Consider the following 25,905-nt stretch of genomic DNA (forward strand, 5'->3'; position numbering starts at 1 on the left):
AGTACCACAAACTAAGTGCCAATCTGGACCCAGGATTTGTCGCACTACTTGTTCTACTTCTAAACTATTTAGATGATAACTTAAACGCATACCAACTATGTCCTCAGAAACTTTTGAAAATTAACCTTGGGATGAGGAATACCATCTGTAGCTTGTTTTATATCCTCTCTAGCCCAGGGACGATAAACTAAAATAGTTGGCTCTTGTCCAACATCCCCTGCTTTTGGGTTGCAACTTGTATTAAGGGAAGAGATTCTAAGTAGTCAGAAAGTTTAATGGCCCAACGTCCTTGCCCTGCTGGTCCTGACCTTAACTGCATAGGTTGGTCTACCTGTTGCAAAGCAACCTTGGGTACTACGGAATTTGGGTAAATTGGAGGGGTCACAACGCTTCCTTGAGCAGCCAATAACCCACCCTGCTGTACAGATCCCACATCTTCAGACTGATATTGAGGAGGTTCCGCCGGTACGGCAGCAGCAATTTCCCCATACAGTAGGGCAGTTGCCTACCTTTGTACCGCACAAACTGTATGCTCATCCTCCTTATCTAAAAATAACGCTACTTTTCCACTTGGCACCAGTGATCCCTTTTGATTTATTTTTTCTTTTTCCTGGCACTGTTTTTCTTTTATAGCTCGTTTATTTGCTTCTTTTAACCATTTTTGTGCTTGGGGAAATCCCAATTGTCTTTGCTTTTTAGTTCTAGTTTCCGCATCTCTTTTCAAATCTCTAACCAATTTTGCACAGGCATTCTTATTCAGTGTACCATCAAAATCATATCTGGACTTCCACTTTTTCAAAAGTTTAACATGATTTTTGTTTAAACCTTTCATATACTTAGCATCAACATTTAAACAGACATCACTCTCACACTTGCAGCAACTCGAACCCATGTTTCCGCTAGATTTCTTGTTTTACCTTTTTCCCCTTTTTTTTTTTTTCAGGTATTTAGGACTGTATCAAAGTTATTTTACAGGGCTTATTATAAAATGGGGCTATCTTAACGGGTGATCCTAACAAAAGAATCTTAACAAGTAATCCTACCCACCCTTAACTAAAAATAAAACCCTTGTCGACAAGGTTAAATTAAATTAAAAGAAAGTTTATTTTTCATCCTACCTGAACCAGATGAGACTCCGTTTCCCCTTTTGGTTCAGAAACCGTCCCTCAGATAGGGATCAGAGAGTGGCCGGCCTCCTTTCAATGACAAATCAGTCGGAGGGCTTTCAGTCGAGGGAATCTTAAGATGAGAAACCCTCACCTGCACAGGTTTTTCGGTCTCTCTGTCGGTCTGATCCGTATCTTCATAGAGGTTTCCGGCTCGAAGGACCAAAATGTCAGAAGAAAAATTCAAATGAGTCGCATCTGCCTCAGGTGATGAAAAACTTATTTATTAGTAGCTAACCAGATTACACAGCATGTTGGCCAAGATGATCTCCTCCTCTGGTCAACTTGTTTACTGACATCAACTTTTATACTGCAAGCAAAACAACTTTTTGTTACATTTCTGACCGTTGACAGTTGGCTATGAAAAACATATAGGATAAACATGTTTATCACAAATCACCTCAAACCAGCAGTTAGTACAGAATGTTCAGTTCAACAATGGTAGCTCAAATTTTCCAGGACACACAGCCTGCTTCAGTAAATTAACTCTTACACGGCCGTGCGTCCTTATCCCAGGCTTCACCAAGCTATAACCAAATCTCTTTATTCTGAAATGCAGAAAACAGTTATTATTCAGGTTCATAAGTAATGCTGCATTTTGTTCACAGATGAGGCCCATCTTTGATAGGCATATCCCAACAAATAACATGTTCACTTTGCAAGAAGAGGAAAAAGACAAATAACAGTATGTTTTAGAACTTTTTCTCTTAACAATGTCAGTGTACTTTGTACTACCATCATTGGTAGTCTTTACTTTCTGTTTGCTGTTGTTGAAAAACAAAGTAGAAAAGAGTCTGTATTAGTTTACCTTTCTCCTTTCTACAATGTAGTCTTACCTCCCATTGTTGGTAGCTTTCTATAACTTCAGGTATTCCTTTTTACTATTTTTGGTATCCCTTTCTTTTCCCTTACCTCTTTCTTCCTTCCGCACTTTTATAGCGTGATTCTGGGTTTGTGAGTGTGGTTGAATCATGATCGATAAAGGTAAAAGTACCACTGCGTTTAAGAAATGCCTGGAGTGTAACTTGCAAAATCCTCAACTCTGATGGGCATTTTCTTTGTGTTTATTGCCTGGGCCCGGTGCACTTACAAGAAGATTGTTCCATTTGTCTTGGTTTTAGTCACTGGGCCCTGGTAGAAAGGAAGAATAAGTTGTTTGCTAAAGGGGATGATAAAATCTTCTTTTGAGGAGGCCTTATCTGGTCATTTATGTAAAAGCAAAATGGATGTTTCTTCCCCTTCCTCTTCTCCCTCATCTTCGAAGCCTGACAAACCTAAGAAGAGGAGTCTATCGGTACCAGCTTCTCCCTCTGTGCCGATAGCTAAAAGACTTAAAACTTCAGTTCCCTATACTACTGTGGACTGACAGTTATCTCAAAGGACACTTTAGTGCCAACCTTGGCACCAATAGTATCTTTTCCATTGGTGCCAAATTTGTCAGCACAGACACAGGAACAGACAGTGGAACCAACAGCCTCAGAGCCGTCTCCCGTTTCGGCACTGTTATCTTCTTTCCTCATGCTTTCTAGGACCAGATACTCTCCATCAGTGTACCCCTTTGCAGGTCAACTGCATAGCCCCTTTTTGGAGAGACCGAAGTCTCCATCTACTCAGTCTGTTCGTTCCATCAAGAGTCTGACAGAAATGGATGTGTTGAGGTTGGTAGATCAACTTGCTGTGAGGAGACTTGCAGTTACTTCCAGGCTTACACTGCCATCTGGAGCTGGATGCCATCCTTCAGCGACTCCACCTAGTCTTCCTTCTCTGAGGCCTTAGAGATTCCAGCTCTCAGTTTCCTGGTACCGACTGCTTCAGTTCCGACAAGATCTCTTTCTCCGGTTCCAATTTCTACCATGAGATCTTTGGCCCTCTCAGATCCAGAGAACTCTCTGGGTTGTGGCTACGCTATCAGCTCCAAGGGGCAGGGCTCGACTCCAGTTTTTTTCAGAGTGTCTTTGCACCTTGGGGCTTTGGCATGCATTAGCTCTACCCAAGCTTTGGATTTGGGGTGGTTTCTTCAAAGTGGGGAGGCACCATGGTTCCGAGGCACTCTTTTTCAGTTCCGGGCTCCCTTCCCTCTTTGGGGGGGACCAACCTTCCAGGCCATGGAGAGGGCCCTGTCCACTGTGGGCATCCAGTAGGCTCCTGCTCTGTCAGAGCATCTCCCTGATGCTTCCGGTCATCTGGAGCCTCAACCAATCCCAACATCTGAAGAGGAAGTGTAAGAGAAAACACCTAGATTTCTCGGAGGAATCCATCACAGAGGACATTAATTTTGATGAAGGGGAGTGTTCCCCACGGTCACCCCCCAGAAAATGTCTCCTTTGGAGACATTCTTGAGATCCTTAAACAGAGGGATGGTTAGATGTCTCAAAAGCCCTCTTAGAGGAATCAGTGTATGTACAGGCCTTCAGCGCTCGACCATCTACTTCTTGGATAACTCCATCCACTGATGAGCTCATTAAGTTGATCTTGCAACAGGTGTGGAAGGCTCCTGACACCATAGAACCCATCCCAAGAAGCCAGACAAAAATTTTAACTGCTCTTCAGGACCAACAGTTTTGGGCAAAGGGATTGGCAGTAGATGCCATGGTGGTAGTGGCAGCCACTAAAAAGGAACTGGCAGACAAAAGTTACATTATCCACCCTCCTAATAGAGAATTTTGGACTATGGATAGGTTTAGCAAGTGGGTTTATGCTTCTTCAACTTTTGCTATATGGTGTTTGAATTTTATGGCACACTTCACCAGACTTCAAAGGGATATGATTAAAGAGCTATCAGATACCCTCTCAGGAGACATATCTGAAAAGGTCCAAGATAGGGTTGCTTCTCAGTTGGCCACCCTGGAGTCCATTTCAGATTCATTCATGAGGCTCATAGCACATGCAGCCGAAGGGATGACTATAGAGCATAACCATAAGGAGACATGCCTGGATGCACTTATGTGAATTTGCGGAACCATTCAAGTCTTCATTCATCAATGTACCCTTTGATGGATCATCTCTTTTTGGCCCTAAAGTTCGAGAAACTTTGTCCATGTGTGAGAAAGACGGAAAGACCTTTTCTGCAGTGGGCGTACATTTTTCTACCGCTCAATGGTCCTATTCCAGGAACCAGAGGAGTGGGAAAATGTGATTCAAAAAGTCCAAAGGGCTTTTCAGGACACGTGGCAGTGGCTCTCCCAGGGGCAGAGGGGGGAGCTTTAACAGAAGATACAGTCCACATGGCAGAGGTGGCCTGCAAAATCAGGGTTACAGGGACTCCTTCCCTGGCAAACCCTACCAGTGCTTCTGAAAGGTGGCCCGGTGACTTTCCTTTGGAAGCAGTTGGGAGATGTCTGTCCTTGCACTAACATCAGAAAGGAGGAACAAAACTGCACTAAACTAGGTTAGAAAAATGCAGAATAAAATAATAAGAAATGAACGACAGAAACATTAACTGTTTTAATAAGTAAAACAAAGCTTTCGGGTTTCCCCTTCCTCAGTGTATCATTATTATTGTCATACACTGAGGAAGGGGAAACCTGAAAGCTTTGTTTTACTTATTAAAACAGTTAACGTTTCTGTCGTTTGTTTCTTATTATTTTATCCTTCCACCAACATGCCTGGCTTCAGATAACTTCGGATGTTTGGATGCAAAGGATTATAACCAGAGGATACACCATACCCTTCCTTTCTATTCCAGATAATTTCAACAAAATCCTCGCTGTTCCACCCAGTCAGAGGAAACCAGCGGTACTAGAAATTCAAAAACTGCTAGAAAAAGAGTCATCCAAGCGGCCATGCCAGACCAGATGGAATCTGGGATTTACTCAAGATTATTTTTAGTGCCAAAAAAAAAACAGGGACTGAAGACCAAATTTGGAACGAAGTGTTTTAAACAAGTTAGTTCAACAGGCAAAATTCCGGATGGCCATGGTTTAGTCTATTCTCCCATTTCTAGGGAAAGATTGGATGTGATCAATAGATTTCCAAGATGAGTATTACCACATAAAAATGGACAAGCACTCTAGGAGATTTCTCCACTTTCAACTGGGAGCCAGTCATTATCAGTTCAGATCTCTGCCCTTTGGCCTCACCACAGCCCCCAGGGTGATCAGAAACAATTCTAGCTTGGGTTTAAAAAAATAACTCACAGTGATAAAAAATAAATACAATAAAACAGAACTTCAAAACAGAGAGATGGAAACTGGCTTTACCACCAAAACAAGCCCAGTCATGTATAACTGAACTAAATAACATTAAACTACCCATAGCATTAAGCTAGAACCCTAATAAATTCTAGCATAATGCTCTCTATGCTATGAAAATAGTACCTAAAACTTACATGACACTTTAAAAAGTAAAAAAAATCCCTGAACTAGATTAAAAAAAAAACTCATGAAACAGCACTTTTATAAGAACTTCTAGATACCAACTGAAGCCTGTTCGTTAGTTTCGGATTTGGAAATCTGCTGCACATTTGCTCCATGTCTGTTTCGTACAAGATATGGTTAACATGTGTGATCTGCCGTAATTAGTTTAGCCCATTGAAACGAATGGGAATCAGTCATTTAAACTATTTCTGGCAGTGCATAAGATTAAGGCTCTGAACTGTTAACGAGCTGCTTCCTGTGGTCCATGGTACAAATTATGATTCCCTCTACCTCTCTTTACAGTATAGCATCTCAGCAAGTCACTTAACCAGTATTTCTGGTTTAAGTAGGCTTAAATGGTAAATAAAAGAATATTAAAAAAGTAAAAAGAAAAATAGATAAATGGACTATACTGACAGTCGGTTCATGAACATATATTTATTATACTGCAAAACTAGTTTCATGCCAGTCATCACAAATTTATTCCCTTACCTAATCATAAACTACAAGGGTTTCACTTTATAATCTCGAAATGCTAAAATACCAAATTTCAGCATTCCAAGACCATGAAGCCGAACCATTCACAATACCGAATCCCACAATCACGAACATACATACACCATACACCACATAACACACACACCATTCCACCCACAGCACACAAACCAAACAACCCTACACTACATATGCTGCACCCCCCACAACCCCCTACTTATATATACCAACTCCGAGATCGCACATAACATAAAAAAAAAAAAAAAACCTCACACCATGGCATTCTCCACTCGCTCGCACACAAATACACATCACACATACACAAACATCATAAATATAAGTAGGTTAGGGGTGCAGGACCCTTGCCCACACATACAACACACACACAAACACTCACTTACCTGCAATTTCAGGCACCATAACTGTGTGCAACATGCCAGAAATGCAGAAGATTGTGTGATATTCAAATTCACTGTATGCATTCGGATTCTGAATTTTCAGTTTCATGATCTCGGAATGCTGAAATTCTGTATTTCAGCATTTCGAGATTATGAATTGAACCCTACACACACACACACACACACACACACACACACACACACACACACACACACACACACACACACACACACACACACAGTGGCAGTGGATGAATATGTTGATATCGATATCTTGTTTCACCCACTTGTATCACACTGCAGACCACCGTGTTGGATTTGTTGGTGTTTTGATTTATTAGTGTGTGTGTGTGTGTGTGTGTGTGTGTGTGTGTGTGTGCGTGTGTGTGTGTATATTAAGAGAGACAGAGATAGAGAGAGCGACAGAGTGTTTTTATGTATTCAGTTATACACACACACACACACACACACACACACACACACACATACTGTATATATTTTGTGTGTACTCGGAGACCCATGAGTTGGTGTGTTTTCCTTAGGTGGAGACCAGAGGAAACAACTGCTCGTGCTTCCTGGTAGTTGGACTACTTGGAGTTATGTCCCTTGTGGTAATGAGGGAATTACCCTCCACAGTCAGTTAATTCCATGGTTTCCCTCAGAGCTTGGCCTAATGAGTGCATGCATGCTGAGGGTTTGAACTAGCAAGCAAAAAAGCAAAATCAACCCTGATGACTGCCAGAATCCATAGCTCGTCCTAGTCAGATCTTGCCCTAGTGATAAGGAGCAAATAGTTTGATGATCAGCAGGCAGCAGGAGCTTCAATCCACTCTGAGTGAATGTTTTGATCAGAAACAGCTTGGTTATGATCAGAGACCCAATCATAATCCTCAATATCTTGAATAAAAGAAAAATGCTGACTATACATCATTGCCGTTCTTATGGAATATTAAGATGAAGTCATTTTTGGTTCCCATTCTAGCAAAACAGTAAATTAATATTCTCATTTACTTGCTGGACAGAATGTGGGATTTCACCTGCACTGCATATTGTTTTGCAAGTGACTTGCACTGACTGGATTTTGGGAAAAGGTTCAAGAGCCTAAACAGTAGGGCAGCTGTTAGATAATAAGTTACCCACAGGAAGCAGCCATATTCCTAGAATGTTCCCAGTTTCTCCTGTGTGTTCAGCATTGCATAAACAGACTATGAGGAAGTGACTGAAGGAAAACTGTTCAGAGCTGCAGGAGAATACCCTACAAACTTATGAAACAGAAAGTTTAATTCCAAGACTAACAGGTCTAACAAAGAAAGTTGTTGACAATTATAAATTGCTGTTAACACTGTAATACAGTTGACCACATATGTGCTGTAAAAACAACAGCAGAGCACTTGTAAAATAACAGAAAGGTATTATAAGTGGCCAGGGATCTGAAGGTTGGTTAGGAAGCAGTATTAGTGGTACTGGCAGTAAATATGGCAAACAATTCTTTAATATAAGAAAAATAAATGTAATCATCAGTGGAATGACAATTTTGAGATCCAATGTAAATGTAATATTGCAGTAAGCTTATCAGAACAAAAAGTTCTTTTTTGTGAAATATGTCTAAATTACATTTAAAATGTCCATAGGCTAACAGTTTTCAATTATAGCAAATGCCACACCATTAAGAAATGCATTATCTTCGCTAATCTCTATTCTGGGATAATAAAAATGAAAGCAGTTGACAGCTACTCGGAATTATGTGCACTTTCTGCCTGTATTATGGTAGGATGGTATGATATGTTGATAATGATGTATTCATTTTTCTCCCACTTTGTAGGTATTTTGTGTATGGATTATTTTGATATACTTGGTGATGGAGTTAATGATTTACTAGTGGGGAGAGATGATGGAGTCCTGGAGATTTACAGTTTTGACAGTGCAAATGAACCATCACTACGATATGACCATGTAAGTTTGTTTTTTATGTAAGCAGGTAGACAACATTTTAAGACATATTTCTTCTCTTAAGTCTTGCTAGTCATAGAAACTGGACAATGCTAGTACATGCTATCATTTATTTATTGGTACAAGCTATTATTTTATGACTTCATAGTATTCATCACAAATTTTTGAGAACTCCTGTGCAGTAAGTTATACAAGTAGGAAGGAATGCACCTGTACGGCATTGCACTGTATCATTAACTTGAAGTATTCACCGGAGGCTGTTAATGTCATTCCATCCTTAAATTCACACCTGTAGACCTCAGCTTCATGAATCAAGAGTAAACTTTTTATAAACATAAGGTATATGCTGCAGTTAGCAGTCACCTGTTAGTGTATATGGTAGCAAGTGTCTCATGCTCTGGTATTGTTATGGTTGGCAGTTTCATAGTAGTCTATGTGGTGGCATTTATCTCATGCTGGAGTTTGCTGTGGTTAGTATTCTGATAGTGCATTTCTGTCATGCTGGGGTAGAGCTACAGTTATTAATCTCTTAGTAGTGTAGAGGTAACATTTGTCTCATGCTGGGATAATGCTGTGGTTAGTAGTCTCGTAGTGTATAAGAGACATTTGTCTCATGCGGGGTTAATTCTGTGGTTAGCAGTGTATACATGACATTTGTCTTATGCTGGGGTACTGCTGTGGTTAACAGTCTCATAGTAGTATAAACAGTAGCATATGTCTCATGCTGGGTTAATGCTGTGGTTAGCAGTCTCATGGCAGTGTATAGGTGGCATTCGTCACATGCTGGAGTAGTGCTGCAGTTAGCAGTGTATAATTGGCATTTGTCCCATGCTGGGGTATTGCTGTGGTTAGCGGTTTCATAGTAGTCTGTGCGGTGGCATTTATCTCATGCTGGAATATACTGTAGTTAGCATTCTTATTGTATATATGGTGGCATCTATCTCATGCTGGGGTAGTACTGTGGTTAGCAATCTCACAGTAGTGTTTAAATAGTATTTGTCTCATGCAGGGTGAAAGAATTGATAAGACCGTAGTATACTGGAATTAACTGGAAACAACTGAAATTAATGTCTTTATTTGTTAATTACCCAAACTTGTGCTGAACAGGTACCAGTCTCTCCTTTATGGGCCAAGTCTTTTTGTACTTTTCAGAATGAATTATGCACACACTGTAGTTCTGTTAAAATGCTTTATTTGATGTTAACAATACCCAAATACTGTTTCCAATAACAGTGCTGAGAAACAATAACAGTTTGTAGAAATTCTGGAATGCTGGTTAACAGTGCTGATAAATGTATCTAAAGTTTCGCACATATATTCTGATTCTCCTGAATAATATCATCTGAAGCGGTCTTTTCCTCCTGAATAGTATGGATATTTGACCTGACCTCTGTAGTTAGGCTCGAATGTCTGTACTGCAAAACCTTTTGCATATCAGCTAACTTCACTGACTCCACTGACCATATCTGAAGGTATTTCCTAATAATACCAAAACCCTGTAATGTTTTACTTGCCTCTTTAGCCTTGTCTTGCATGTGCCTCACAGGGTCCTAACTATCTCTTCTTTATCTAGCATTCCATTGCAAGTACACATTTCTTTCCCTTGAGAAAGCAACATTCTGTAGCTTTCCCTTGAAAACTGTTATTTCTGCACATCTCATGCTTAGTCAGCAAGATTATCTTTTCCTTTCTACTGAACTGTCTTTTCCTGAAACGGAATGCATACATTAAACACAAGTCTGACTCTGTATTTTCAGGCCTATTATTTTACCTTCATGTAGTATAGTGAACTCACTAAGAATACCCTCAGTCTAACAGCTCCCTCTGAGGTCCCTGATGAAAGTTTTACAAGGACCTTCTTTTGTAGTTACTTCATATCTGTATTACTAACTACTGCAATCTGGTTTGAATATACAGGCTTTATACCACCTCACTCATAATCTGCAGATGTGTCCTGATAGATAGTGATGTCATTTATGGTCTCAAAGGTATTATTACTCAATACCTCCAGCAACTAGGCTAATTTATATAATTCCCAAATAGTTTTAACAGCTCCATATGCAAGAAGTAACTATACCTGCTCTAGTGATTACCCCATTACCTAGGTTCATAGTCCATAGAGTCTGCAAGTCTAAGTTCTGATGTATGCATGATATATCTACAACCTGCACAGTATTCTGAAAATCAGTGTCTTTTATTTCTGTGGTTTCTAAAACTGATTAAAACAGGTAATTCTTTCAACCCTGCTGTTCCAAAAACAGCATGAAGAAAATGCCATCCCTTTGAGTCTCCAGTCAAGTTAGACAGAGTACGAACTGTTAACTCTGCTTATTTTTCTTTTCTATTGCAGTATGTTGTAATGGTAAAACTACACTGACTATTATCTGTGTTTTCTACCTTATGAACTGGTGCCTTGTTGTACCATGTTGTCTCCCTCTTATAGCAAATGAAACCTTTCTCTCTATCCATAGATTTAATTTTTTTAAACATTGTACTGTTTAGTCCATTTCCTTTTTATTATATAGCCTATCAGGCATGATGGCTATTTTCTGAAGACTAAATTAAATCAGCACTAGAGGGATACCTCTATGACCGGTCTTGAAGCATAATTAACATATACTGTATTAACTTGTGTCTGTACATTTTCAGCTAGATTTATGTCTGTAATAGATGTCTGCCTTCTAAATGTTGTCTTAAATTTCCTGTAAATATTTGTGAGGTATAATAGTTTACTAAAACCTACACTTTCTGTATTTCAGCTCTTTACCTTTGCATACTCTGTCAGTGTCCTTTTAACTTTGTCTAATGTACAATAATTATGTAAAATGCACTGTAATTTGTAAATTAATTAACAAATTAAGCTAGCTCTGTTATACCTTGAGTATATTAAATAACTATTACTCCCTATTGGTTAGCTAGCTTATTTTAATAAGCCTGTTACAAATAATTCTGTCACTTTACCCTTAAAACTAATGACCGAGTAATGTGGTGTGCTATGTAGTAATACTATTAACAAATAATTCCATTACTTTACCCTTAAACTAATGATTGAATCATGTGAAGTGTGATGTATTTGCATGATGTAATTAAGTATGATTGTTATATTCATTTATAGCTCTCTCCCTTTCTCGTATCAGTCGCAGTGGTGCAGGAGAAGTACTAGGACTGTGTTATTTTTCTAAAACTGTTGTTATTCTACTCGGAGGATATCAGACCTGGCCAACTCAGTACAGAACACAAGCTGTAACTACCTTCAAACAAAGCCTTAAAATTCCTTCCCTAACCAGACTCTGGTTTCTACAATAAGTCAAACTTTAATTTGTATGTTAATGTCCTAGACATACTCCTCTCTAAATATCTGTATCTGTTAGACTGTTCACTCATCACTGAGCCGATTTTCTGCTCTACTCTTTTCCCCTCTATTCATTCTCATTCTCTGTCTAGTTATTCTACCCCCCACCTTTGCCTTCTTTACTAGTCCAGCCTTACAGAGCTAAGTATCTTTCTGTGGCTACTGTCCACTTCTAATCAGTAGCAGAAAACTTGACCACACATCTCCTTCCCCCCTCCCTTTTTTGCTTTTAGTTCTTGACTTTACTCATTTTTCTCTGCACTAATCCACTCCTGCTTTTACCTGCCAGTTCTTGCAGCTTCACTGATTGTTTCTGCTGTTCTGCTGCAATCTCGCTGGTTCACTGTACATACTAATTCCTGCATGTTGCTTAGTGGTTTCACTCTCCTATCTTTCCCATAATGCCTTTTGTCATTAAACTCTCTTACTAGCGCTTTCACTTTTCTATCTCTCCCACAATGCCCTGTGGCATTTAAACTCCCTTACTGGCGTTCCATGTCATCTTTTACCTTTGTAGCTCTCTCCCTTTCTCGTATTGGTCCCAGTGGTGCAGGAGCAGTACAGCAGAGAGTTGATTATCCAAACTAATTGGGACCTAGGGGAGTTTGGATAATCAAACATGTAATTGAACTGGATAAAAAAACATTTGCAGACCATCATAAAATAGTTTATTTTTCCCACCACGGCTGCAGAACAGTATGTATTCCACCTTAAGTCACAGCATCAAGGGAAAAAAATCACATTATCATTAAACTACACAGAGAGGCATTCAATGAGATTTTCCCCCAATTCATACGGTATATGTTTTCCTACTTCTTGCAACTGGAATGAGATGTTCTACAGTCACCAATTTATGGTATTTGCACAGTTAAAAAAACACTCACCAGTGATTGTGAAGATTAAGACTTGTCACCCTAATTCTGCACACCCTTGGGAGAGTTAAAAAAAACGTTTAATAACATAGCTGTTAGCTTTGCAAAACATGACATTTTCGACCAGCCTTTACAACAGTAATTCTACCTCAGTGTTTCTTGAGCAATTCTCACTGGCTAATGCACAAGAGAGGTTAATACACCATTGCCATGAACTACGGACAAGCCATTCATTACATTCAGCTATGCCCTTACCATGTAACGAGACTGACAGCATCCTTCTTTCAATGGAACAGCAGACCTAAGGTACTGGTCCTCTTCAGTAATAATGCCTCAGGTCCACCCTAAAACTACTCAGAAAAAGCGTTTCTTTTACACATTTGAAGAAAATGCTTAAAACTTTGATTAAAGAAATTAGCCTACACAAAAGAGTTGTATCTCCTAGTACACTTTAAACCAAACACATAAGCTGTGAACTTGTTAATCTCCCAAAACAGTCACGCAAAAGCTAGCTATAAACCTTGCTATCAAAAGCAAATCTAACAAAACATTTTAACTTACCATTTGGCAAATTATCTCAGTGGCAGCCATCACTTCTATTGTGCTACACAGGAAATGTCTGAATTAGCCCGACAAAAGGAAATTGTTACTTTGTGGGCACGACCAACTGAAAAGTGGAGAGGGCTATCTACTTAGCTGCAACCAAAGTTAAATTCTGTGCAGTAGAAAAGATGCATGTACAGATGCAACAGCGCAACTCTTAAAAAGGCAGCATTCGGATAACTGACGTTTCAGATAATCAGCGCTGTACTGTACTAGCACTGTGTTCTGCTTCTAAAACTGTAATTATTCTACTCAAAGGTATTTTCAATTATAGTTATTCTTTTGTGTGATGCTATAACCAATTTCTTTAATTACCGACTTGCACAGCAGCTGCTCTCAGGGCTTTCAGGAAACACAGAACGGTCCAGTTACCATTTGATTTGCTCCCAGCTGAACCGAAGCAGTTATATGCAAATAAGGTATGTTTCCAACATGCTGGAGCAGTATTTCACTGTTATTAACTTCTGTAGATAATCACAAAATAGACACTTGAGTCTGCGTTGTTTTACTAATCTGGCTATCTCATACAATCTCAGATTTTCCTATCTAATATGTAGTACTACAGCTGCAGTCAGGGGATTTTTGAATCTGGTCACTTCCCAAAGGTTCAAGTGCTTATTGTTACTGTGCTCTTACTGTTAGGCTCTAACATGGGTGACTACTACAGATGTCACTGTGAATTCAGCATTGCTCAGGCAAGTTGAGTAGTCGCTTGAGACTGCAATTTAACTGTAAGTTATCTGCACTGACACAGAGCTCCTCTCAGCTGTAATTTCAGTTTCATTCTAGAGCTTTTGGTGATGAATTTTATCTGCATTTAGTGGACTATTTAGTTTAGAGTAGTGGTTGCACTCCAGATAGGTAGCATTCTGTGTTTTATACATGTATTTTATCACACTAGTGTAGGTGATAGTGAATGTTAACAGCATTACTACTGCTACATGTAATTTAGCATATTTCTTTGAACTCCTCTCATGCTGCTGCATTGTAAATGTGATATTAATGCTTATTGCTGCTTTGGCTTTCTCGCAGTACCTTTTACCATCTACACTCAATCTATTTTCACTCTGCCAACTTTTCTGTGTAAGCCTACAGCTCTCCCATCTCTCACCTAACATTCTTTCCTTTGTTCCCTGTTCCCGGGATATCAGATCTAGCCAACTCATCAGTACAGAGAACGCAAGCTGTAACTACCTTCAAACAAAGCCTTAAAATTTCTTCCATAACCAGACTCTGTGCCTTCTGCAATAAGTCGGAACTTTTAATTTGTATGTTAACATCCCAAATATACTCCTGTCTAAATATCTGTATCTGTTCACTCACTGCTGAGCCAATTTTGTAATCAATTCCTTTCCCCACTATTCACTCCCATTCTCTTTCTAGCTATTCTATACCCATCTTTGCCTTCTTTACTTGTCCTACCTTACAGAGCTAAGTATCTTTCTGTGGCTACTGGCCAATTCTGATCAGTAGCAGAAAACACTACCTTACATCTCCTTCCCCCCTCCCTTTTTGCTTTTAGTTCTTGACTTTACTCTCTTTTCCTTGCACTAATCCAGCTCTGATTTTACCTGCCAGTTCTTTCAGCTTCACTGTTTCTGCTCTCCTGTCACCATGTCTCCTGTGCAGCCCACTCTGTTCACCCTCACTTCGTTCAGGCTGACTCCACTCCCCTACCTTACCCTAATTCCCACCCACCCCACTTTCCTTAAATTTATATCCACTAGCCACAACTCTTTCCATTAGCTAACCAATAAAATTTATCCACTTCCTAGTCTCCACTTACTTCCACTTAACACCATCCCCACCAATCAACATGGCTGTCTCCATTTCACACATATTTTTATCCCATACTATACTACTACAAGCACTTCTAATACAATTCCCATCAATCAACCTCAGAATAATATTCACCAAACCCAATTCTGTAACTAGCTTCTTATACACCCCAACTGATAGCTATTCAGAAATAAATCCCAGTCTCTTTTATATAGCTCCACTTCTCTGCTCTAAAATACATATCCTCCCCACAAACTACTCTGTTCACAACTCAAGCTATACCTACTCCCTTTTTATTGTACTTTATTAGCTCCAAACTGCCCACCTTTACACGTCAACTTTCATTTATTTTCTTGACATCCATTCCCAACCCTGGTCCTTCTACCACCTATCCCCCTATTGCAACAAACCCCACAGAATGCTTAAAATCACCACACATAGCCACCATAAACCTTCAGTGTATCTGCAGCAAAACCTCCGACCTACATCCTGGTTAGCTCGTAATAAAACAGACATCCTAGACTGAATTTCTCCCTCCCAATTACAGCATAATAAGGGTTGATAGAATCAACAAGAAATGAGGTGGCGTTGCCATCCATTTCCCTAATACTTTTAACATATTCCCATTTACTGGTCTCATCCCACAGTTCATAAACGGAAATCTTGCTCTCCTTCCTAAAAATTAACAACTTTAAAAATCTCTGTATCATAGTCCTATGCATTTCCCCAGGCGATAACATACCTGTTCTAAAAGAAATATTATCCTGGGCCTCCCACACCATAAAAAACGAAACTATAATCCTAGTCAATGTGAACATTAACTGATCTAATATTTCCTCAAAAACTCCATCTACCAACATTAACTTATTTCACTATACCCAACTAATCTCCACCCCCACCAGACATAATAATAGAACCAATGAGGGAACCATCTTAGACTGGATCCTAGTCCCAGACCTATTAGAATTTTCATCAGCTGGCACCCTCCCTAACTCTATAAGCAGTTACCTTCCTGCAGAGCCTAACCCCCTTTCACAAAAAACATCAGTTCAGACATGTTAGGAACCTATCCAAATTCAACCCCCACACATTCAACAATATCCTAAAAAGCATAAATTGGAATAACCTAAAAACTCTGTCCCTAGAAGACGCCCTGCACTGATTTAACACTGCCTTTCTAAAAATATTAGACAAGCTTTGCACCCACCCGAACTAAAAGAATAAGAGCTAATCATGCTCCTTGGTTAACTAAATCTACTAAGGAAATAATAATAACTAGGGACAAAACTTGGAAGCTATGGCATAAACTCAAGAACAAATCAGACTTATTAAAGTACAAGCAACTTTGTAACCAGATAAAAAAAAAAAAAAAAACAATCCAAAGATGAGAAAGAATACTACCTGAACCTTCAAAAAAAAAAAAAAAAACAACTCAAAGCAGTATTCTCCTAAATCCTGGCACAAAAAGTAATTCTTGCCCCCACCCAGACAAAACATCAGACTAAATAGCAAGCATCTTCAACTCCTACTTCATAGGCACTATAGCTAATATCACAGCCACATTCTCTCAACCTCTCACCACAACTAACTTCCCAAGTAATACTCCTCTCTGTCAACATAAAGAGACCCAGCCTCCTCTCTCTACTACAAGCACATTGGGCCAAACAACTCCCTACATTCATACCCCTTCATCCACCCTTACAAACTTAGTTAAATCCATTTGCTTGCCAGAATTCAGTCTCTACAACAGCCATAAAAAAACTTATTTTAAAACTAAAGCCAAACTCAAATGCAGCAAATGGCATACCCACAGAATACCTAAAAATCGCTGCAGGCACTGTTGCTTACCCCATTAGCATTCTCATAAATAGATCCATCCAGAAATCCTGTGTTCCCAACCACTGGAAAAAAGTAAACATACAACCTCTTCACTAATGCCTCGACAGATATTTCCAACTTTCACCCAATAGCTATTCTATCCCTCATCTCCAAATTCCGAGGAAAAATGTGTACACATCCAACTTCTACAATTCCTTCTCAAAAATCAAATCCTTTGTCAAACTCGGCATGGTTTCAAACTTGGCCATAGTACTTCAACTGCACTAATATACTTTATGGACCTAGTTAATAAAGCCGCAACTCAGGAAATATTGTCCACACTTTATTACTGGATTTATCTAAGGCCTTTGATACGATCTTTCACTCACATCTCCTTTCCCAGTTTTCTAAAATTGGACTATCTACTCCATCTCTCAACTGGTTTAAAAGTTACCTTTCTGATAGAGAACATGCTGTAAAATGGGAATACTCTACATCCCCATATATTTACAACCCCACCGGTATCCCTCCAAGGTTCTATATTAGGACCCCTACTGTTTAATATTTTCATTAACAATCTCCACCTATGATTTCAACAAGGGTCCCTTGTTCAGTACACAGATGACTGTACTAAATCTGCTCTGCTGAAAACTCAACTCAGCTACAGCAAATTACTCAGTCTGCATTTACTACGGTAGAGACATGGCTCCACATTAATCACCTGTCTTTAAACCCTAACAAAACCAAGCTCATAATGTTTACCCCAAAGAAAAACATTCCCATTAACGAATGTCAGTTCCACATACTCTCGCTAAACAACACAAAAATTGGATTAGTTACCCAGACCAAACTGTTAGGTTCTCCAAAGGCGGTGGTGTTTCCATATACATAAAGGATGCGCACACCTCCAGACTGGTAGCCCAACATAACACATCAGAGATACCTCAGGTGCAGCTAACATTGGGTAAGACAGCAATTCAGGTCATAGCCTGCTATAAGTCCCGAACAATGTCCCAAGACTCACACTCCACGTTCCTAACCACATTAGAGAATATTATGGTCCAACCTAACACTCTCATACTGGGTGACTTCAAATACCCCTCCATTAACTGGAAAAACTACTCATGTACCAATACATTTGCCCAACGTTTCCTGGAATTCATTAATTCAAATGCCCTGGACCAGGTCGTTCTTGCCCCCACAAGAGGTAGCAACGTCCTTGACCTGGTCATTACTAACATGAGCAACAGTTGCTCTACACCAGTAGTTAACTCCTCCCTGGTTAGATCCGACCACAAACTAATCTCCCTGGAAATCCACATCCCCCACCCCCCGCAAAGGTAACCACCATGAAAAACTTCCCCAAAGCTAACTTTGGGCTCCTAAAAACATAGGTGGCTAACTTCATGGCACCCATGCAAATGGAGAATATTTGCATGACCACCGAATCATACACCAATGCACTGTACACACACGTACACAAATGCATGGATCTCGCCATACCCAATAGAGCCAAGACTCTCTCCTCCAAAAAAAGGAAGCAAATCTGGTGGTCCTCTGCCATAAACAAACTCTACAACAGAAGGAGGAAACTGATACAGAATAAGGTAAAGTCCCAAGACCGGAAAAACCTTCTTATCAGCCTCAACAAAAAGTTGAGATCCCTCATCAAATCCTCTAAAGCTAGCTATGAAAACAGAATTGCAGCAGATAGTAAAGACAACCACAAGGCCTTCTATAGTTATGTAAAGAATCTCCACAGCAATACCCAGATTTGCTCTGAGCTACTACACAGTGGTACCTCCTATACCGAGCCAACAGATATTGCCAATATACTGGCTGACAAATTCAGTGCCAACTTTACCCCTCCTCCCCCAAAGGAACAATCATAATACCAGTAGATTGCCAGGCACCCAGTATTACTGCTGCACAGGTTAAAACAGCGCTGTCCAAGGCAAAGAATACAGCTTCCAAGGGACCTGACAGTATCCCTTGCTGTGTTCTACATGAACTACAGAATGAACTGGCACCTCACCTGTGTGCCCTGTTCAATCACAGCCTCACCTCAGGCTTTGTCCCTACCAAATGGCACACTCCTACAGTCATCCCTATTCACAAAGGAGGAGTGACTACAGATCCTGGGAACTATCGCCCCATTAGCCTGATGAGTCTGATATGCAAAGCTATGGAACGCATCATCATGGACCTAATAAACAAGGATATAGGGAATCTCCAAACTCTGGGTCCCATACAGTTTGGTTTTGTGAAGGGTAGATCATGCCTGCTCAACTTTGTCGACTTCTTTGAGTCAGTCACCAGAGCTGTGGATGAAGGCAAGGTAGTTCATACAGCCTTCCTTGATCTGGCCAAGACATTTGATACCATTCCCCATTCAGGAATCATAGAAAAACTCACTAAGCTAGGCATCAACTTCTGTATCACTAGGTGGGTTGCAGACTTGCTCACAGAATCCACAGTGTGAAAGTAGTGGACTCCAAGTCAGACTTCTGACCAGTCACGAGTGGAGTCCTACAGGGTTCAGTCCTGGGTCCTCTCCTGTTTGGTATCTACTTCCCTGAAGTCCAGGCCAACACTAAGGGTCTCTGGCTGACAAAGTTCGCAGACTATTGCAAGTTGGGAGCTATCATTAACTCCCCAAGTGATGTTGACATCCTACAGAAAGGCTTCATTGAGACCAAGGACTGGTATCAGAACCATGGCCTTAAGCTCAATGCCAAAAAATGTGTCGCCATCCCCTTTGGGAAAAACCCAGTTCCCATGAATTACCACATCTGTGGTAGTCCACTGAACACAGAAGGTGTTATAAGAGATCTGGGAACACAGGTTGACAGCAGCCTCTCTTTTGACCAAGACATTGCCACTGTGATCAGAAAGTCCTTCTATGTGGCACATTTCATTACTAAGGGTTTTGCATCCAGGAAGAAAGAGGTCATTGTCTTCCTCTGCTCTTGCCTCATTAGGCCAATCATCGAGTACAAAGCCCCATTTGGCATGCACCTCACTAGACACCTGCAACAACTGGAGAGGCCGCAAAAGTACCCCACAAAGAGGATCCTAGGCCTTAAACACTTGTCCTATATGGACAGACTCAAAAAACTCCAACTGTTCTTTGTCTCATATCACCTACTTAGAGGCGATCTCTGCTTGACATACAAAGCCATGTCTGATCCAGCTCTGTTAGAAATGCTATATCTAAAGAAATCTCAAGCCCTCTGCACCACACGCTGCAGTGACTTCAACCTCATTACCAGAATCAACAGAATGTGCTGGAGGGACAGGTTCATAACCCAGAGACTGCCCTTGCTATGGAATAGACTTCCCATACATGTCAAACAGCGCACCTCAGTGGCCCTCTTCAAGAGAAACCTTGATGAGTGGATGTCAAATAGAAAATTCACACCGGAGATCACTCTAGTGGCTCTACTCGACTGAGGCACTGGGAACTAAGGTCGGGTGGCATGATGTCAGGGTATTCCTGTGGGCTAGGTTTGTAAAGGCTCCAGGGCCATTAGCCTACTACACACCTATGAACCTGTGAACCTATAAAATCTAAAATTTGACCTTCATTTACAAAATAACACCAGCAAGACTCACAAAACTCTGGGACTACTCTACAGACATAAACATTTCCTCTCCCTCCCCCCCAAAAAATTCCAGATGTTATGTGATCCTATCTCGCCTACATTCTGACTGATGGGTTCGGAGCCGATCCCTCGGCTCCGACTCGGCACGCTTATGCTATAGAGCGAGGCCTCTAATTGGCTGAGCTATCTTTATCCCAGGATGCACCACCACTAATCCCCCAGATCTCGTTTGCCGCTTACAGAGCTTGGACGTGGTCTCAACATTGGCTGGGCTAAGTACTATATATTAGGCTTTTTTCCTGTCAGTATTTGCTTCATTTAAACCCAAAAGCTGTTTTAACGGCTATTCTTTGTGTACGAGTGTTTTTTTCTGAGTTTAATTAAAATTTCCGTATATTTTCCTGTCAGAGAAGGTTCCGTTTAAGTTAGAGGGGCCTTCCCCTGTGCTTACTGCTACTTTAGCGGTTGTGTGTGGGTCAAGTACCCGTTTAAGTTAGAGGGTCTTGACCCTCCCTGTTTTACCTTTCTTTTTTCTGACTGTTTAGTGTAAAACAAAAAAAAAAAAAGTTCTTTAGCTTTTATATTTACATTGAGTTTGTGGCATATTTGTTCCTGTCTCAAATCTTGTTACTGTTTACTGTAGTCATCTGTTATTTTGTAGAATTATGTCTAAAGAGCATAAACCCTCCGGGTTTAAAAAGTGCACGAGGTGTGGCTTTAAAATGTCCATAACGGACGACCACTCCTCGTGCGTCTACTGTCTTGGCGCCAAACATTTGCAGGAATCGTGCAGTGTATGCCATATGTTTTCCTCCAGAGTCCTCCAGGAGAGGAAAAACAAATTAATCCTCAAAGGATTAATCAAGCCTTCCTTCGAGGAGGCTTTATCTTCCTCTCCGTCTCCTTCTAAAAAGAGGAAAGCGCCTGCTCCGACCAGTCAGTTGGAACCAACGGCTAAGAAAACTAAGCAGACTTCTCCATCGGCTCCGCGGACTTCGGAGCCGAGGTCGGAATGGTCTGCCTCGATGCCTCCAGCCTCGACCCCTCTGGGATCGGAGCCGAGGTCTGGGGCATCGAGAGGTGGGTCACCCTCATCGGCTCCACTGATATTGGAGCCGATAAGGGTCATCGGCTCAGACTCTTCCCCCTCGGAGCCGAAGTCCTCGTCGGCACCGAGGGAAATTTCCTTAAAGGTTTCCTTGGAGCCGATAATTGTTGTCTTTTCGGAGCCGGTCCCCGAGCCCTTCGGAGCCGATGGAGAAATCAGTTTGGGCCCGATCGGTATCCTCGAGATCATCTAAGATGTCTGATTCGGACATCGACAGGGTGCTCCTTCGACTCTTCCAGTCTCCGGTGTTCCAAAAGATGGTTTCGGCTCCAGCCCATTTGGCTTCGGAGCCGATGGTCCACTCCCCTACTGTTCTTCCTCCTCCAATAGCTTCGGCACCGTTGGAGGAGGTGCTGGTGGAACCAGTGGAGGTGTTAGGGTCAGGCCCGACCCTGGCTCCGACTCCGGCTCTTGGGTCGGAGTCCAGTGCACGGACTTCTTCCTTCGGCCCTGGGGGGGAGGCTTCAGGATTGATGCTCTCGGTCCCAAGTCTCCCTCTTGGTGCGTCGGCGGTGGGAGTACCGTCCACTGTCGTGGCCACGGAGGGGGACCCTCCCAGGATTCTGGTGGTCCCGCCTTCAGGGCTATGAGGAGCGCTTTAGCCAAATCTTCATTGGCTACCTCCACAGTTTCCCCAGCTCCTTCCCTGCATTTGGAGACTGGGTCGTTGGCAGTCCCCCTGTCCGTAGACAGCGGAGCCCCTGGGCCTCAGGTTACCCCCGCTGGGGTTTCTCCCCCTCCTGGAGGTCCTTCTGAAGCCTCTTCGGAAGAACCTCCCAGGAAGAGAACGTGCAAGAGGAAGCACGTTGACTCCCCTGACGAGTCTTTGACATCTGACACTGATCTCGATGATGCAGAGGGGTCCCCCAAGTCGTCCTCGGATGATGTCTCCTTTGCAGACATCCTAGAAGCCCTAAAACAACGAGGCGGCTGGCAGTCCAAACCTCCCTCTGCTGATGAGTCGGTGTTCCTGAAGGCCTTCGGGGCTCAGCCCTCCGCCTCCTGGGTGTCTCCGCCCTTCGACGAGCTCTTGGATTTGATCTGTCGAAGGGCGTGGGAACACCCAGACTCTGTGGAACCGGTGCCCGCTCATCCGAACAAATTTCTCTCGGCGCCCCCGGATAGAGAGTTCCTTACGAAAGGTGTGGCTGTGGATGATATGGTGGTGGCATCTGCTACCCAGCAAGATGTAGCAGAGGCTTCTACATCCGTCCATCCTCCTAATAAGGAGTCTAGGAGCATGGATCGGTACGGTAAGCGCACCCTTAGTTCAGCGGCCTTTACTCTGAGGTCCTTGAACTACCTGACGCACTTCACGAGATTTCAGAGGGATCTGATTAAGGAGCTATCCGATACCCTCTTAGGTAACCTGCCTGAGGAGCTGGCCCAGATGGTTGGCTCTCAGCTGGCTACGATGTCGTCCATTTCGAACTCGTCCATGAGGCTCATTTCGTATGCGGCCGAAGGGGCGGGTAGAGCGGCGGGTACAGGCATTGCTCTACGGAGACAAGCCTGGCTCCGCCTGTGTCATTTCGCGGAGGCCTTTAAGTCTTCATTTGCCGACGCCCCCTTTGATGGGTCCTCCCTCTTTGGACCTAAGGTAAAAGACACACTTACCCGCTGTGAACAGGAGGGTAAGACTCTGACTGCCGTAGGGGCACGATTTTCCACTCCCTTTCGGCCTTATCCCAAGGCTAAAAGAGGAGGGAAAATGTGGTTCCATAGATCTCAGAAGTCTTACCCCTCTCAGCAGGAAGGTTCCCCCTCCAGAGGCAGAGGAGGGGGAAATTCATCCGGAAGACGCCGTCCCAGAGGCAGCAGAGGCCCTCGCAACACTGGAGACCGCGAGTCCTTTCGTGGCTCTTCAGCCTTCCATAGTCCCTGAGGGATTGCCCGGCTGTGCTGCTCCGGAGCCAGTCGGGGGACGTTTCTCGAAGCAACTGAAGGCCTGGGAAGGGATCACTCAGGACCGTTGGGTGCTTCGGATTATCGCCGGAGGTTACTCCATCCCATTCTCTCGCCCCCCCCCCCCAGTCCAAAAAAATCCCGGACCCGCCACCCAGTCAACGGGATACCGCAGCATCAGAAATTTCAAAGCTGCTGCAAAAAGGAGTCATCCAACCGGTCCCCGCAGACCAGATCGGATTAGGGACTTACTCAAGATTCTTTTTGGTGCCAAAAAAGACCGGGGACTTGAGGCCCATTTTGGACCTAAGCAACCTAAACCGTTCAGTCAAGAAGTCCAAGTTCCGAATGGTCACTCTACAAACCATTCTCCCATTGTTGGAGAAGGGTGTTTGGATGTGCTCCATAGATCTCAAGGACGCGTATTATCACATCAGAATACATCAAACGTCCAGGAGACATTTGCGCTTCAGCCTAGGAGGCAGTCATTTTCAGTTCCGTGCGCTGCCCTTTGGTCTCACCACAGCCCCCAGGGTGTTCACCAAGTGCTTGGCAGTAGTGACTGCTCACCTGAGAAGTCTAGGATTCCAGGTGTTTCCTTACCTAGACGACTGGCTCCTAACTGCCACCTCCAAGCATCTACTTCTACAGAGCCTGCAAGCCACTATATCACTGGGCAATTCCCTTGGAATCACCTTCAATTGGCCAAAGTCTGTGTTGCGGCCATCTCAAAGAATAAGATTCATAGGGGTAGAGATAGACTCAATCCAGATGCGGGTCTATCTACCTGCAGACAGAATTCAAACTATTCAAAATCAAGTTCGAGCCTTGCTCCCCAGGTCCAAAGCCCCAGCCAGAATGGTCCTACAACTATTGGGATCCATGTCTGCCACAGTTCTGCTAGTTCCCTTGGCAAGGTTACACATGAGAATCCTCCAGTGGCTTCTTTCAGCTCAGTGGTCCTTCCAGGAACTCCCTCTCAATCATCTCATATGGATCACGGAATCTTGCAAACGGGACCTTCGCTGGTGGCTAGTGTCCTCCAATCTGGATCAGGGACGACCCTTTGTTCTTCCTCCTCCGGCGGCCACATTGACCACGGACGCCTCCCAGATGGGGTGGGGGGGGCATTCCCTGGGCAGGTCAGTCCAAGGCAAATGGCTACCGGAAGAGACCCCTCTTCACATCAACATGCTAGAAATGAGGGCAGTACTCCTGTCCCTTCAAGCCCTTCACGATTATCTCCCTCAGGGGGTAATTGCTGTTCACTCGGACAACATGTCAGTTGTCTGGTACCTGAACAAACAGGGAGGGACCAGATCCTACCCTCTTTGCAGAGAAGCCATGAGAGTTTGGGAATGGGCAGTCTCGACCAAACGCTTCCTAGTGGCTACTCACATACCGGGCAAGTCCAATGTCATAGCCGACAGGTTGAGCAGAACCATCCTCTCTCCTCAGGAATGGTCTCTGAATATGACAGTTACGAGGCAGATTTTCAGCGAATGGGGAGTTCCGTGTTGCGACCTCTTCGCGACTCCTCTGAATGCGAAGTGCAAAGAATTTTTCTCCCTAACCCCGGCTCCGGGGAAGAGCCCCATGGACGCTTTAGTCCATCCTTGGCCAACCGGCCTGCTTTATGCCTTCCCTCCAGTTCCTCTCCTCCCCAGGGTGATTCAAAAGGCATCTCTCTTAGGGAGCAAGATGATCTTAATTGCTCCTTACTGGCCTCGTCAAGTGTGGTTCCCCTATCTTCGCAAACATGCTCTGGAAGGTCCATGGTTCCTGGACCAGATCCCAGACCTACTGATTCATCAGTCGGGACTATTACACCAGTCCCTACACTCCTTATAATTGACGGCCTGGCTCCTCCTCTTCCGACGATAGTCAGGAGCCATACACTGGATCCAGATGTTGTGCACATATTATCTTCAGCCCACAAGTCTGCTACAAAGAAACTATATTCTAGCAAATGGAAAAGGTTTGCTATTTGGGCTCAACTCCGGGGCCTGGACCCCATTTCTACTCCCGTGGCAGAAGTACTCAAATTCCTGACCTCGCTTTTCAATCAAGGCTCTTCAGTTTCTACCATCAAAGTACAATTGGCAGCAATTTCTAATTTTCACGAATCCATAGACCCACCCTTAATGAGCAACAGATTGTGTAAGACCTTCTTGAAAGGTGCTGCTCTATTAAGACCTCCGATTTCTCATCCTGCACCTCCATGGGATCTCGATTTAGTATTGCGTGCCTTGACTTCCTTTCCCTTTGAACCGGCAGCTACCTGTGATCTAAAGTTTCTATCATGGAAGACAGACTTTCTAATGGCGATTACTTCAGCCAAAAGGGTTTCAGAACTTCAAGCTTTGTCAGTGAAACCCCCGTACTTGGTTTTTCATACAGACAGGGTGTCCCTCAGACCAAATCCTTCCTTTGTTCCTAAAGTTTGCTCTACCTTATGCTTGCAACAATCGTTAGAGCTTCCAGTTTTTTTCCCAAAAT

The 25,905-nt window shown here is 42.7% G+C and overlaps 1 protein-coding gene across 1 annotated transcript in view; it reads left to right on the top strand.

Moving 5' to 3' along the window:
* BBS7 (Bardet-Biedl syndrome 7) overlaps positions 1–25,905 on the top strand; it is a 1,778,061-nt gene that overhangs the window by 868,612 nt on the left and 883,544 nt on the right. Inside the window, exon 8 of the mRNA XM_044061529.1 lies at positions 8,237–8,367. Within this exon, the coding sequence (XP_043917464.1) occupies positions 8,237–8,367 (131 nt within the window). The remainder of the gene's footprint in view (positions 1–8,236; positions 8,368–25,905) is intronic.

The sequence above is a fragment of the Protopterus annectens genome, chromosome 2.part0 (genome assembly GCF_019279795.1).
Source record: "Protopterus annectens isolate FY-2018-M chromosome 2.part0, PAN1.0, whole genome shotgun sequence".
NCBI lineage: Eukaryota > Metazoa > Chordata > Ceratodontiformes > Protopteridae > Protopterus > Protopterus annectens.